Source organism: Pieris napi, chromosome 3 (assembly GCF_905475465.1).
Source record: "Pieris napi chromosome 3, ilPieNapi1.2, whole genome shotgun sequence".
Taxonomy (NCBI): Eukaryota; Metazoa; Arthropoda; class Insecta; order Lepidoptera; family Pieridae; genus Pieris; species Pieris napi.
Window position 1 is genome coordinate 10,266,865 of NC_062236.1, and position 17,689 is coordinate 10,284,553.

A 17,689-nucleotide genomic window follows, 5' to 3' on the forward strand; every position below is an offset into this window, starting at 1 on the left:
CTATTAGGCGCAGATGGACGTATGGTGATCGCGCGTGCGTGGATTTCAGTGCGAGCCGAATCGCGTAATGAATAAATAATAGAGACATTGCTTTTTGAGTAGTGCTGTGCTGTGTATGACTGGCGTTTTAGATGGGGTTTGATAAATAGACGTTGCTATGACGATGCTTGCTATGGCTCGAGGTTCTGACGAGAGAAGAGAAGACGATATAGAGGCAGAAGGAGAGACGAACGGCGAGGTGGATGTGGTTGGGGTCGAAGAGGCCGCACCGGTGGATCTTACAAGACGTTTGGGTTTAACAAGGCCTCCCGAAAGGCCCGCAATAGCTTTTTCTGTAGAAAATATATTGGATCCCACCAAGTTCACGGGGCGATCTGAGGTTCCTTTGAGATACGACGAGACTTATTGGCGACCGCATTATGATAGAGATGACAGTGATTCTGGTTAGTACAAACATTATATTTTTTTACTTGAAACTGGCATAAAGTCAAAACTATTGCCATAATATTAAAAAAAACATTATATTTAAAAACGTAACCATTTATAAGTAATCATAACATTAATCAAATATACATAGTAATAAAACTAATAAAAATTAATAAAAAGAAAAAACTTTTAACGCTGGCAGCATTTCCTGGCTGTATTGCGATACTTATATTCGCTGAGCGAGGAAAGCACCAGCTCTGGGGTCACCGGTACTATCTACCAGGCGCCAACTTAAATCTTTAATTAGTGCCTGTGCATTTGAACCCCACGGCCCAAGAGTCTCTACTCCAAAGGGAACAAAATCGAAGTTGGAAGAAAGACTCTTATATTTGAGCCTATTTATATTTTTTAAAAACGTTGATTACAATTACGCCTTTAGATATTTCAAAATAACTCATGTACATTCACGTAAACATTGTACAATAATATTTTATGGACGTCCACTAATGTTACTTTATTTATATACGAAACTACTTCTTATAGAGTAAGAAATTAATAAAATAAATGTATATATAGCCGCTTCCTTTAATCATTGCAATGAGATATTATTTATTGTAGGCATTACAGAAAAAATAAGATTTTTTTATTAGAATTAATGAAACATTAATAGTTTATAAAACAAAAGCTATTTAATAGGCACTGACCGTAAACGACGAAAATATAGTAAAGTAATATAAATAGATATTTCTATAATTATATTAATTATTATACATTATAATTGAACTTATAACACTTATTATACCAAAATTATTAATGTTTATTCCAAGATAAATAGCAGGTTTTGTAACAAACGCGAGCTCGTAATGAAAACATAGATAGGTACATACAATTGTTTTTGTCAGCATTGTATCACATAGTACGTATAAAGTAAATAATTAAAATGAAAATTATTTTAACGCATAGTTGTTTTCACTTCTCAACAGATTCAAAATCGTACCAAATCTTAAAAGGCCGGCAACGCACTCGCGAACCGGTTAGTGTGTGTCCGGCGGTGAGCTTAACATCCGGTCAGCCTCCTGTCCGTTTGCCCTCGTTTATTTTCGCATGAATTAAATAATAATTTTAATACTTTATCCACACCTCAATAAAAGATAATAAATATACAGCAGACATTTAAAAATATTAATGGGTAATTGGCCTGCGATTTCTGTATCTGTTTTATTTAGTGCCTGACATAGCTGACGTGGTTATCTCACGATGGTTTATATGTCGAATGTTAATTGCGTAGGTATATAGAAAGAAAAGAGTGCACTGGGCACAGCCGTGATTTGTTTTAGTAAGTGTAAAAGGGCTAAGAAAGTGTAAGTATCAAGGCTCTTTTGTCATTCGGATGGCATAAAAACTTATCCCCTTTTTAGAAAGTGAGCCTAGCTATTTCTATTTCGTAAGGACTATTTTATCTCTAACTGTCAAACTGTGTTGACACTGACACAACAAGTATTTTAGTTTAAAAAAACTTTACCATTACACTGAATTATTTATTGCTTTCTATTTATGTACCTAAATGTAGGCTTGTCACTAGGTTAGATTAAGATTGGAAAATCCAAACATGGTTAATTTCATGATACATCAAGAAAGCGTACCAATTCTTAAAAGGCCGGCAACGCACTCGCGAGCCTTCTGGTATTGAGAGTATCCATGGGCGGTGGAGAGCTTAACATTAACATACTTTTTACGTATAAATAGACTTTATTTTTACAAGATATTAAAGTCTCGAACGGCTAGGTGTGTGATAAGATTTTAATATAAAAGTCGGGTTTTTTATTCAATGTGTAACCATAGCAAACATAATAATACTTTATAATTCACGGTCGGATGAAATATATAGTATTTTTACTTCATATAAATAATACTTAGAAGACAAAGAGAAAGTAAATAAATATTTACCTGTTAATGCCAAGGGCACGCTCTTAAAGGAACACTCGTTTGCTGTAAACAATACGAATTAAACCAATTAATTTAAGAATTTTGTTATATTTTCATGTACGTGTCTGTCTGGCACTAATTAAAAATTAATTTAAATTTTTGTTTTAACATTCACACTGGTATGACTATAATATTAATGAAATATAATATTATGCTGCAAAAATATTTTATTGCTAAAGATATTATAGCTATCATCTACTCTTTTAAATATGATTATTGGATTGGAAGAATATTTATTTCTCTATTTCTTATAGTACTTTTAGTAACAAGTATTCTTATATATATATTTTTCAAGATTTCTTTACTTACGCTGTTAATTTTTACTATTACTTACGTATTATTTTTCTACTATTATTATTATTACATTCTTTTTCTTTTTTTTATGTCTGAGGCGCAAAGTAACTGTTTTGATCTCTGACAGAATGACCAGCGCTGTGGAACACGTCTGCTCCACAGCATCATACATAGTAATACACACTTAAAATTAAACTTTTTCTTACCATAATTTTTCTTTTTTCATTATTATTATTATTAGTTTGTGTGTTTCGTTAGTAATAAATGTTATATCTGACTGTAACTCACTGACTATAATGTATCTGTGTGAAAATGTCATAAAGCTTAGCATACCTCTTGGGACCATTAATTTTAATTGTGCTGGTGCTGGTATAAAAACTCTACGTGGCCGGTAATTTCTTTCATCTTTCATCTCGTGGGTACACATCCTCTACTGCGTTTACTGACTTGAGATTACCAATGCAAGATCTTCTTGTTCTTCCTAATTATATTAATATAAATCGCATATCGGTGTATGATCTTAATTAAAATTACGAATGTATTTGGACTCTCATCATAATTTCTATTGCTGTCAATCTTCATTTAAAGCTTGGGTAGGAAGAATAACAACATACCTACATAATATCTAAACATCGATTAAACGTAATTTTAAATTTCGAATTTTATCACACAGTAGCAGTCAATTTGGACAAATTAATTGCTTATTGTGATTTTGATTAGCTACGTGACATTACTAACAAGGTGTCGAATTGTTTAAAACTATTTCCATCCCTATTAAACAGTAATAAGATCTAAATTATCGTGTATAAGGTTGAACAGTCTTATCTCAATTATGGACGTGATGAAAGGCTTTTTGTGCCGGAACCGAAAAGTAATTTATGTGTTTATTTAACGTGTAATAATGAGTTGTGAATTGAAATATCAGTTCCGACTTGCGATTGGGTTTTGGTTCATATACTATTAACGATTGCTTTTTGCATTGCTTTAATATGGGTTTTAATAACCGATACACTTAGGTATATTTCACGTGCGATGCGGTGTACCTATACGAAGTCGTAAAATGTTAGTTTTACTATACCTAAGTAATTTCAGATTTTTATTGCTTTGTTTTAAGTGTAAGTACAAGTATAGAAATAACTATTATAGTTAAGATACTATAATTATTACCTGGATATGCATTTGTCTGTTACTGATTCAAATGACAGCTATTTTGAGAATTAATAGCGAAATATGTAAGTATGGTGTAAAACGTAAATAAATATAATGATTTTTTTTGTTTGCAATAAGCATTAAAACAAAAACACATTTTTGGCTTTGTTTAAAATGTAACAAACATGCCATAATATAAATTATTAAATTTAGAGAACAGAAGGCTCACCTAATGTCAAGTGTCGCCGCCGCTCATCTAGGTACACACTGCCAGAGGGCTCCAAAATGCTGGCTTTTTAACGCAATAATGTTTAATGTCATACTCTATGAGTTTTCAGATTAATTACTCCCCAAAAATAGGGGGAATTTAATTATCAATATAAATGGATAACTCAGTGCAAAACCTAGAGTAGGTACGTAAAGTAATTCATTTTAAATAACATACCGGCAATTATTTAATCAATAACCGTCTAAAATTCGTAATAAGCGCGTTTAACCAATTCAAAAGGGCATTAAAAATCCATATGAGCCTAGTAGACTAAAATTGGGACGGCTGATGGCGACGTGTATCTCGTTCCTATATATATATGTTAAGTTTCTCATGTAAATAAAAAAAAATTGTAATGAGAAACGCGTATTCTTTTTTGCTCTATTACAACTTATTTATTAGTACAGAATAATATTAAAACTGGGGCAAATGTTATAAGAAGTAGTTCATTTTAATCTATTGTGTGAAATAAACACGCAAACCAGTGTTTACGTGCCTATTAATAGATAATAATAAACACATTCTTTATTAACAATCACCTCGGTAATGTGAAACTATATGAACCAGCTGCACAGTTAACTCATTTTTTTTGCAAGCATTTCATATGTTTAAAGTGATCAACAAATAATTGTTGCACCAAAAGAAAAAGTTGTTATTTTCTTTCCGGCCAGCTAGAAAGGTCCAAATACGCTTTCATACGCAGACTCCTAAGGTATTTTTGCAGTAAGACCGCCCATTCACATCCTTTAGCTTTATTATCACCTGTTTTACCTAATAGGTATTAAATAAAGTATTTTTATTATTCGTATATGTTTAATTACAATAGTAATTAACGTTATTATCATTTGGATAAAAAATATATGTGGCTGTAATCGATTTGAATAATAAAATTTAAATCATTATAATAAATTTTATACATTTAGTTTATTTTATATTAATTTATTTTAGTACAAAGCTCACATTCTCATGCATATATACGACGCTATTCATATAACACATTTAAGCCTTGATTATAATTTTCACAGAAAAAAGACATTAATATATATCTTTTTATGTTAATTGCTAATTACTTCCACATATCGAACGAATCACTTAAATATTGCATTAATTGATTTTTAATAGTGTTGCCATAAAAGGGAAAGTATGCAATCTCAACATCCGCTCACGCCGGAAACATTAATCTTTTATATTATTCTATTCGTTAATGGATTTATTGCAAGAATAGATTTTAATTACCTATATCCTAATTTATGGGACCTTGTCTTTGAAATAACAAATTAATCGAGATTTGTTTTCGTACATAAATTGTTTATAGAAAACAATTAGGTAATTTTATTACTGTCAGCTTATTCAAAACAATATCTTGTAATAATAAATTCGGATATTGTTAATAGTACGTAATAAAATGTATTTGATCATTATTAATTAGATTTTTAAATTTCACGATACTACCCAGGTTATACATATATTATAGTTATCTGACAATATTTTACGCCAGCAAGAAAATTACTCAAATAAACCACTTAAAACCAAAGTGGAGTAGATGTTTCGTGGGTCATTGCGATTTTTAAAAACAATAGAAAATATTATTTTCTGTCTCTTATATTAAATAATAAATTGTACTAAAATATAATATAAATGCTATTAATGCTAAAGAGTGAAATGAAATGAAATCTTTATTTGTGCAAGAGCAAGTGTATATAATCAATATTTAACAATGTTTTAATTATACAAATTAAATGAGCGTGCAACAATTTTGTAACATTCTAAAAGTGCACGAGATGTTAATTGCGTATCAGTTAGTTTTTGTGGCGCAGAACTTTGACAGTTGACACCTACCGTACTAGTTATGCTTTCGGGCCGTAACTCCGACGATATAGGTAATCGCTTATAAAACTAAGAATGACTAAGTCAGCAAAAATGGCAGCCTTGGCTCGTTTACATACATTTATTTATTTAATTTATAAACGAAAAATAAGCTCTTAGATCAAGTTATTAAATCAATAGGTAGGTCATACCTTAAAAACAAGTTAGTTTAAATACAAAAACAGTATTGGTTACAAAGAGATTTGATCAAAATAGGAAAGGAATTTATTGTATGGCACATTATTCACTACTTCCTCATAGACTGTTGACATACCAAAATACCTAACTAAACTGTTTCGCTTGGCTTTAAATTTAAGAAGGTTATATTTTATAAACAGAGAGTGCCTACAACTAGAAGTATTCGTCGGATACTTTCATATAAATATAACGGTAAATAAATTATAAAAAAAAAGTACTACCATCTTTGCCATGGCCATTTCTGAATTGTTTTTTCCATAGGTAATTTGGTGATGAGTGATCATCCACCGCCAATAGTAGAAATGCTGGTTTAAGGCTGATTCACGCTACACCGTGTCTCGACCGGGCCGTGCCCCGGCCTTACATTAATGATATACTTTTGTATGAAGTAATTCATGCCTGACCGTGGCTCGGCCGTGCCCCGGCCGTGCCCCAGCCGGGGCACGGCGTTGTAATGTCGGTGGGTATTGTTTCCCGGCTCCGGCACGGTCCGGCCCCGGCACGTCGTAACATGAACGTAGGCGCCCGGGCACCCGCAGAGCAGTCAACGTCAAATCTTAGTGAGGTTAAATTTTTTTTTGTTTTTTTTTTGACAAAAACAGATATAGTCGTCCAAACACGTACGTGCGTACACCCAAACAGCCCGGTGTAACATGAACCACTGTCCCGGCCGGCGCACGGTGGACGTGTCCCGGCCGGGGCCCGGCCCGGTCGCGACACGGTGTACCGTGAATCATCCTTTACCCGCAATCGTTTTTACACATACTAAATCTACTAACGTAGCTCTTGAAAATTAGTTGCTGAATTAATTGACTGCATTATCTGATAAATACGTTTATTATAAGTGATTATTGCGTATACAAGAGAGTCGGCAATCTTACGCAGGATCTTGGATGTGAGCCGCGCCTAGCCACTGCGCTGACTCTGCCATAGCTTATCTTTATATAAGTATATAATTCTACTGTACGTGTGTATGTCACTGTATTCCTTTTAAATGGCTGGTTCGATTTGAATGGATTTTTTGTATGCGTTTGGGTGGCGTCCTTGATGGTTCAGATTTAAAAATCAGCCTGGCATGTGGCGCTGCAGTTAGTATCTAGGTTATTTATCTATACTGCAACAAGACAGCTAGTTTTTCAGGTACGAGTCTCAGATAGCTTAACTGATAGAGCTCTTATAGCGTAACCAAGCGATCTGAGTTCGATTCCCAGTCTGAGCCGTCCTAATTTTTTCGTTTACTATAGATACCTAAGCGTAGGTACTGCTTACAATTTAACGTATTATTATTCGGTAGATTGTACTACACTAACTTAGTTATCATTCAAACTTCTTTGGTCAATTACAGATTAATTTTACTTCCCAACAATTTCATATAACTACCGAATAATAATAGGTACGTTAAATTGTTAGCAGTTCGTTGAGGTTCACAATCTTTCGACAGTTTACAATCTCGCGAGATAGATTACAATCTAACGGTGTTTACAATTTTACGGTGACATATATAACGTCTGTCGGGTCCGCTAGTCTTAATATATATACCTAAATTACGTGTCACGTTGTTTGTCCGCGATGGACTCCTAAACTACCGAATCGATATCAATCAAATTTGCACATCATGTGTAGTTTGATCCAACTTAAAATAGGATAGCTTACATCTCAATTTATACCCGCAATATTATTTTATTGCAAATATTTCTTTATTATTTGATACAATTCTAACAGATGGCGCTGTGTTAAAAGTACCAACGTTTCACATAAGCTATCTACCTTTCACATAAGTTCTCCTACCGTTTCCCTTAAATAGTTCACTACTATGTAATATAACAAAAACTTTAGCCACAGCAACGCTTGGCCGGTCTGCTAGTAAAATATAAAAATCAAAGTAAATATATAAAGTCCGTCCAAATTAAAGTGACTCTCTATCTCTATTATAAAGCTATGTAATGTTTTACGAGGAGACATAGAGATGTTATCGCGTAGATAAGGACTAACGTTATTTCCACGCCATTCTCCAATGACTATAACGTTAGGGAGATCGTTGATACTCTGATTTTTTTTTTAAATCGTCGTGTTTGATGCTTACAATGTTGTTATTTGTAAGGACATGAGTAGGTGGTCGGCCTTTTACAATGTGATTCGAAATCGAAACGCGCTTTCATCTATAATTATTATTTGTATTAATCCTCTATTGTCTAAGTTAAAGTTTCTTCGCACGGAAAACTTCTCATTGGTAGAAAGATTTTGTACCTACACTTTTCTTGGATATGAACATTTTAATCCGTCAGAAAAAGTAGGTACCTACTTAACAAAATGCAAACCATAAATTGTTGCATAAAACATACTTTCATACATTAATTTACAGAAAAATATGTAGGTAATAATATACTACTGATACTAAAAACAAAATCGAGAGTTGACAAAAGTATGCCAAAATATCAAAATTGTAATATGAAAGTTTAAGTAAGAATTATTACGAGTAAAATTTAAAATTCGTTATAAAAATACGACATGCAACAAAACTTGCAAAACCCGCAAACACTGAAAAACGAGCTTTCTTATCCACTACTCGATTGGTCCATGCTAGATAGAGACAAGACATTCGCCAACATGCGTTAGAGAGAGACGGAGTCAACCCTTCGTCTGCCGCACCCTTTGCGCACCAATCCGTGAAATTAGACTCGTCTAAACGAATCTAACGATTATTTTATTATCCCTTTTGCGCTAAGATTTGTTCCTTGCTCACTCAAATAAAAATAAAAGGTGAATAAGCCGTACTAGGGGTCAAGCGAACATAAATTTGCCACCGTTTTAGGTCCGTTTTGGCTTATTTCTCGCTTCTTTAGCTTCCGGAGATAAATTGAACGATTTAGTTTCGTGTTTTAATACTTAGTTTCTGTTGTTATATGATATCTTAAGTATATTGACAGTTGGCAGGTATTAGTAGGCCATTTAGTCTAATTGATCTAGGCTAAATTGGTTGAGGTATTGTGACAAGGTAACGCGTAATGTACCTACTAAAGCTTTATGAAGTGAAAATATCGTGAACCTTTTTGAATTTAGAATTAAGTTAAAATTCCTCAATTGTAATTCAACGATACCAACTTTGGGTTGTTTTCACGTAATTTCAGGGTTGTAATTAAAAAGTCAGCGAGCAGTGTTGCCAACATTAAGCCCCTCGTTTACGCGAGAGACTTTCACTTCCGGCACGCTGATTTTACGTAATAAACACCCTTTATTTTCATACAATTGGGCTCTGTAGATAAGGCTAAGTCGGCATTTATTAAACCCTTTCAGTTATTAAATATTTTTATGAATACAGTACAACAGGGGTAGATTAAAGTATATAGACTCGTTGACTTGTTGACTCCCACATTCATACCTACTATCTAATAGGACACATATGACATAAGGCTGAACCTATAGTTTAGACATCTACTATAAATAAACAAACAAGAATTATTTATTTATGTAGGTAACACAATGTACACTTATGATCGTGAAAGCAAAAAAATAATGCTTCTAATTTTACATTTACTGCCAGTTCTCAAATCAAGGGCGTAGAACGGAAGAGAAGAACTGGCAATAAAGTCTCCGCCACTCTTTTTAATCGCCATGTTTTTGTTTTATACAACGTTTGTATGGAGCTGCAACCATTAAATCATGTTCCACATGACATTTTAAGTAATAGATAATAATAAAATAAATTAAAAACAAAGATTTGTCCTCTATCAGGAGGATGCATGGTGAAATAGGAGCGTCGCACTTTTAACTCACATTTAAATGTATTCATAATAATAAGAATCAGTAGCAACAACCTTTTTTAGGACTAGGCCTCAGATTTCTGTATCTAATAGGCAAGTAGGTGATCTGCCTCCTGTGACACGCCGTCGACATTTTTGGGTCTAAGGCAAGCCGGATTCCTCGCGATGTTTTTCTTCACCGTTCTGTGAAGTTATTGCGCACATTAACAGAAAGTCCATTGGTGCACAGTCGAACCTACGACCTCAGAGATGATAGTCGCACGCGGCACGATGAAGCCACTAGACTAAATATAAATGTATTGCTTAAAATTAAATGAACGGCTCATGAAGGCGTAAATTCTACAAATGATAGTTATAAGCCCTATCGTTTGTTACGTTTGTAGATACCGAAGCCTAAACAGACAAGATGGAATAGATGGAACCTTATCGATCCAACACACATCCGAATAAATTAAGTCTAAACGCCTTAATATCGTTTAACATAACTGCGAACAAGGTCCCATCCACAAAATCACCGAAGCGCGGATCCTTTCAAATTACACTTCTCCATTTTCTTCATTTAACAAATTGATGGACTCAAATAGTCTAACATCGAAAACGACTTCTAAGACAGAGTGCTAAAGTCGAAATTTCTGAGATAGCTATCGGAAAACTAGGAGGACGCTTACGCCCAAAAGATAAGGCACAGTTTGGTTAATGGCGTAGCGTTATGGGATTTTTAGCCTTAACAAATAGAGATTAGAGTGCGTAATTGCTCGGCGAGAGGGGTGGGGGGTTGCGGTCCAAGTTTGTAATTAATAAAGTCCTCTCGATTACAAGTGCCTTTCCGCGTTGGGATTTGGAAGTTTGAAACGACATAGATTTTGTATAAACGTTTTGAACAACTTTGAAGTTTGTATGACAAGGGACAGGTTTTGTATTCGACATAATTATTGACATCCGTATTGCTTCCGGCAAACTCCTTTTACGGATTACGTATTGATACTGTATAACGCTTGATAGATTCGATTGATAGATTATTTAATTGTAAAGTAGTGGGAAAAGTATAAAAATAATTTAATAGATATCTCATCTTGTCAAAAGGAAGAGACTGGCTGCCCACAACACAGGGAATCCTAGTGGGGACCAGTGCACTTTACTTAATCTAAACATCCTGTATAACGTGTATAATAAAGTTTTTTCTTTCTTTCTTTTCTTTCTTTTCTTTCTTTTCTTTCTTTTCTTTCTTTTCTTTCTTTTCTTTCTTTTCTTTCTTTTCTTTCTTTTCTTTCTTTTCTTTCTTTTCTTTCTTTTCTTTCTTTTCTTTCTTTTCTTTCTTTTCTTTCTTTTCTTTCTTTTCTTTAAATGATATTATTAAAATTTAATTAAGCATTCATTTATTTTAAATTTGGCATTTTAAGACTACAAAGATTGGAATTAATTTATTTACCTAAATGTTAAACAGATTTTGTAATAACAGCTATAGACAAAGTTAGCGAAAATTTCAGGCTTTTGATTGCATAATTTAAAGAAATCACCAAATAAATTTTTTCAATAAATTCTGCGTTTTATGATAAGACTTGAAATTGCTTAGAGCATATTATTACAAGTTTTTACTAAGTGGCTTTGTTGTTAATAGGTAGGTATACCAGTGAGGTTCGATTATCGAAAATTTCTTGTTTCAAGTACTTTCTTTCCTTCAAAACGTTATGACGTCTCACGTATAGGATTTCACACCCGTACGCTAGCTGTGTACAATCACTATAGTCGTTACACCGAAGTATATATTTTAACCAGCCTGTTGTAGGCTTTTCCTCCCCTCAGTGTAAATCCCCACATTGTGTTTACACTACACGTTTATTTGACCGGCGGTTGGGGGTTGACTCAGATAAAGCTCTACCATAGATTAAGAATAAATTAAAATTTTAATAGAATTTTACTACACCATCGCTTGTAGCAGTGTTGGTCTAGTGACTGGTCGTGCGAATCACGGAGTTTTCTATCCAAGTGCGCATTAAACACGTACGGTGAAGGGAAATATCGTGTGGATACCGGCGTACTTTAGATCCAAAGATGGTTTGTGTCAGGCCCTACTTACCATTATGAAAAATAAATGATCACTAAACAGATACAGAGAGGCTTGAGGAGAGAGAGGAATCTGAGGCCCAGCCCTAAAAGGTAAAAAAAACAGTAGCATTTTGTTATATAAAAAAGAAAGAGGCAGTATTTAATTACCAAAAACAAATGAAAAAAGACAATTGAGGTATGTGGAATTCGTCGATTCAATCTACGGATTATAAAAGTCTTTATATTATTTAAATGTTTATTTCTTCATACGGTGTCACATTTAATCAGTATTTGTTTATTTTTATCATCTATAGGCGTAGACACAAAATATTTTAATATATTTTATGACTAACGATATCATTTTGCATTTTTAACAAATTGACGTAATTGGGTCAAAGCCAACTCTAATGTCATAGAAAACATTAATTCTAAAAGATGTAAATTCATGTTTAATAAAATACCGAAGTGTTGAAATATTTTTATTTAATAAATACACAAAGAACGGCTCTGCAGATTTCGTCTCACAATAAATAATTTACCTCGATTCACGCTATTCAACTTAATTAGACAAAGAAAAGCACGCAATAGTTATAGGAATAAGGAATGATTAAAAAATTTGCAACTAATGCAGGAACCACAGTACAAACATATACTATAATTCGAAACACGAACAAAACACTCACGATATGATATACATATATTCCTGGGCGTATAAAAACAAGTGTCTAATCAAAGGGTTTTTTAAAGATTGTATAGCCTAATTCGACTTCAAGATAAGAGCGTACCAATTCCAAAAATCCCGGCAATGCCTTCTGGCAGCGTGCTTGCACTTAACTTCAGATGAGTATTCTGCCTGTTTGCCTCCTGTACTATAAAAACAGCCTTGTAAACTAACTAAGCGTTATAAACGTTGAGCTGATCTGTGTATCAAAGAGTAGAAAAATAAAACGCAGAAGTCGTCTAAAATATACGGAAGTTTGTAGCTTATTGCTACCTGTTGTGTTTTAATTAAAAAAAAGAATTCTAATATTATTACTTAAGCCTTCATTAATTTAGACACAGTAACTTATTTTGATTGATTGTAAATATTAGTTAAGTTTCAGCTAGTAGTACAACTGATATAATAACTAGAAACTAGCTATAGTTTATGCTAATAATATAAATACATATATTATATCTAATATCGTATCAAATGTCCGAATATCTATCGTCTCGTCTAGTTATCAAACAGTTTTTTAATCTATTACGCAATTAAAGTTGCCATAAAATATTTTTACGATGCCGTCGAGTTTATCTTAATTTTTCATGTTTTCCACATGATATAATGCCCATTTCCGTTTCCTTCTCATTCGAGCGTTGTCAATGCGAAATAGTTTAAAAGCTTTTAATTTTTAATGTGGCAACATTGGCAACAATTTTCGTCCGGAAACATTAAAATATAATTTATGGCTATTTCGTGGTTAGTGAAATTAGTAAAATACGTTCTAATGGCCGACAGGATGTGTAAATATTAAGGAAATTGTCTCAGTATTTAAGTGTGACATCGGAATCGTTTTTGGAGCGCGAAATGGCGATAAAATCAACATTAATAAGTGTCAAATCGATGTGAAACGGTTAAGCATGTTATAATACTGACAGCGCGCTGAATGTGCCCGTAATTTTTAGGTTATAATTAATCTGTGCCATGTGTTCTTCATTTTAACTGTCGCGATCGAAACTAAAGTTGTCCGTCGCTGCTTTTATAACTTCTTTGTTCTCTAATATGGCGATGTAGTTCAGTTTGTTTTGAATTTAAGTATTAATTAAAAATAATAATAATTAAAAAGTCATAAACTGACTGTCCCTGTGGCAGCGTATCTTTAATGCTGGCTGCACTTCCTCGCTGTATTGCGTCACTTATTCGTTGAGCGAGGAAAGCACCAGCTTTGGGGTCACCGGTACCTACCAAGCGCCAATTAGCGCCTGTACACTTGAACCCCATGGTGCAAGAGTCTCTACTCCAAAGGGAAGAAAGACTCTTTTGTTTTAGCCGTTTATTATTAACCGCCTGCGCTGCGGCCGCGCCAGTACAGCTATTTAAGTATAGAATAGTTTTGTATCGGTGTTAGATACGAAAGACTCGATTGATTTGATTGACAAATATATATCGTTATTTTCGTCAGCAAACAGTGAGCGAAGTCTGTAACCAAAAATTATGGTATCTCTAGGAATCACATCCAAAAATCTTACCAACACAGCGTCACTATTTCGAGTCTGCGTCCAAAATGACATTTTTAAACAAATAAAATCGCCGAAAGCGACCTTTGAGAACCCATTGCAAACACGTGTTGATTAGAACATATATTTATAATAGACAATCGACAGGCCTCCGTTGGGCATGTCCCGTTGACTGATATATGTGAATGTTTGAGCTAAATTAAATGTGCTCATGTAGGCGCGTCATTAGCAGATAATAAAATTTATTTAACTGTGTTTGTCCCATCATTGCAAATGTCTAGTATATATATAGGTGATATTTTGTATGATTTTATACAATTCATACTTTATAAATTGACAGTCTTACCTTGTCTCTGTTTTTAATTGTACTAGAAAAGTAATTCTAATTAGGTACTACCTATTGTATTGTAATTGAAATAATTTCGTCTATGAATTTGGCAAAACTTACCCAATCTATTAAGTATCCCTCTCCGATATTGGTTTAATTTAATTAAATGCCTGATAAAGCTTTCGAGGTAAATATGATGTTGTTCTTTGTTATATAAAAAACAGTTTTTAAGTTAATTGTGTTCGTAACAATATAAATATAATTTAGTGAAATTCCTTTGAAAAATACTAATAACAGTGATAATGCTTTATTTACATACCGCTTTAAATCCACAAAAGCCAAGGAAATAAGATAGACTTAGGTTTAATACATTAGCCAACTATATAGATACCTAGAACCAATATAATACCAATCTGTCTCCAGCTAACTTGGACTAAGACAAACAATTCACATTACTCGCGTGTCTTACTAATTGTCTGTAACAAAACGAATTAAATTGTTCATGGCTGGGCCTAAAATAAACTTAGCCGACGAAATGTAGAGAGAGAGCATGTAAAAGTTTGAATTTGGATTTTTATTTATTTTATTTCTTAATTTACACAAAAGATAGCAACTTAAAAGAAAGAAGTAAACACTTAATTGTCAGTAGTATATATGAATCGCAAAATATGTTGCTAAGCGCGAAACTCGAAGACGGCTGGACCGTACTGGAGTAGGTATTTATTTCTTGAACCTTAAAGGAAGGTTTTTATATAGAAAAAAATATGAAAAATGTTAAAAATTTAGTACTTAGGCTTTTATTCCGGAAAAGCGAATAGTCGGTATAGCAAAATATTCCATAAGTTGGATATGTGGCTACTAAAAAGGTAGGTAAAAAATAATATAAAAGCGAAACGAAGTTCGCGTGGGCTAGTTACCTACACAAATGAAACGCGACAATAATAATAATTAGCGACATTCAAATAAAGAAAAGTATTTCAATAAAAATGCGCGTACGCAATTTAGATTTTAAGTTGCTTTTTCCTTTCACTACTATTACAAACTCTAATAAGGTATTTATCGTTGAAAACCTACATTGATTGTTCTATTTCTAATAAAAATCTCTTGTTTCAGTCAAAGACCACCTTCAATCCGACATCGAAGCCGACGATGTCGAGACTGACGACCAGACATCCACCATGGATGATGACATCCTCACCCAATCAGACCTTGACGAGAACGGAGACCCGAAAAGTCCTAGCAGTTCCAAAAAAGGCAAAAGTTCCCGAGACTCAAAGGGTGGTACTAAACCAAGGCGAGCAAGAACAGCTTTTACCTATGAGCAGCTGGTTTCTTTGGAGAATAAGTTTAAGACGACAAGATATTTGTCGGTGTGCGAAAGGCTTAATCTTGCTTTAAGCCTTAGTTTGACAGAAACACAGGTTAGTAAGATTCTGATCTTGTAATCTAAAAATTACGAAAAATAACATACGTGTGATTAGAAAAGAAATTCTACCATAGAAAATAGAAGTATATTTTAAGTATATTTAAGTCTCTTTGAAACAGGAGGTCGATATTCTTTTGTTTAAATTAGCACGTTCCGAGTGCCGTAAAAAAATAAGTTATTCTTGAATGCGTAGCCGTAAATATAGTTTAGTTAACAGTGCACTACTAGCATAAATCATAGACAATATTATCTGTTACTTGTACTGATTATTTATATCCCAATTTTCGTTCTCAGGTCAAAATATGGTTTCAAAACCGTCGCACAAAGTGGAAAAAGCAAAACCCTGGTATGGACGTCAACAGTCCCACAGTTCCACCTCCGGCGGGAGGCTTCCCGTCAGGGCCCTATCCAGGAGGCCTTCTCTACTCCCACGGCGTGCCCTACCCCTTCACAGGTCCGGGCCCCTACGCGCCATACTTCCACCACCTGGCTGCGAACCACCACCACTCTCACGGATCTTTGGGTCATTCCCACACGTGATTATGGCAGCGGCCAGGGTCCCAGGACCCGAGGGTCGAGAAGGAAACCGAATGTGGACTATCGAATTGAAGTCAAGGATATTAGAAACATGTGAATAGACTACGTTTTACAGTTCTCGCCTTGGTATGGTGAATGTGACTCTTACTACAAGACTTAGTAAATGGGTCAAAATTCAAAGTACCTATTTGTAGCTAACAGCTAGCTTGTACGATTTGTATGGACAGCCTTATTATATGTTTATTTTGACTTATTATGCAATTCGTAAATCTGTTTGTGATTACGTTTATTAGATACCGTTAAGTTAAAGTGATGCCCTTGTAAACCAAAAATGTTATTTTAAAGTGTTTATTTAGTGCAATTTAGCGTAAGTGAATTATGAATCGGATGTGATATGGTAACATAAGATTTGTAATTAAGATTTCGTTTTGTAGTTTACGAGAATAAGATATCAAATTTCATTTGTATTATTCCGTAAAATGGCTTATTGTAATAACTATATTCAAGAATACAGCTGTAAAAATTATTTCCCGTCCATATTGCATTGTCAACGATTGAAATGTATTGAAATAAAATGTTACTTTAATCAATTGTACCATTATATTTAAGCTCAGTGTAAATTATGTCATAAAAGCCCTGTTCTGAGCATCTACTAGCTTTATTCGAATATAATAAACGCATCATGTACCTACACAAGACAACACTACAATAATAGCTAATAAATGATATATACCAATGGCGCTATAACCTTCAGGTCAGGGCCTCAGATTTATGTATCATTTCTAATAGAAAAGATGATCATACTTCACTTACTTGACCCAAAAAGTCGACTTACACGTCGACTTTTTGGGTCTAATGCCGGTATCCTCACGATGTTTTTGAGTGTGCGTGTGTTAAACGCGCACATAGACAGAAAGTACATTGGTGCACAGTCGGGGATCTAACCTACGATTTCAGGGATAAGAGTCGCACGTTAAGGACACTAGGACAATACTGCTTAATAGTTAGTCTACCTACCAGTTGTAAAGTAAAACAAAATATCAACTCATTCAAACTCTGTAAACAAAGGATTCTTGAATATTGATTATTGTTTAAATTGAATATGTTTTAGATTATCACTCTTATTATCTTGTCTTATTATTCTTTTGGCAATGTTGCTTATGTGATTATATTATACAATTATTTAT

The 17,689-nt window shown here is 33.8% G+C and overlaps 1 protein-coding gene across 1 annotated transcript; it reads left to right on the forward strand.

The window, feature by feature from the left end:
* LOC125048464 (homeobox protein slou) lies at positions 1–17,303 on the forward strand. The gene is made up of 3 exons (XM_047647117.1): positions 1–443; positions 15,653–15,960; positions 16,260–17,303. Exons 1-3 carry the CDS (start codon positions 158–160, stop codon positions 16,503–16,505), a joined length of 840 nt encoding a protein of 279 aa, XP_047503073.1. The 5' UTR covers positions 1–157; the 3' UTR covers positions 16,506–17,303.
* The last annotated feature ends 386 nt before the right edge of the window (positions 17,304–17,689 follow it).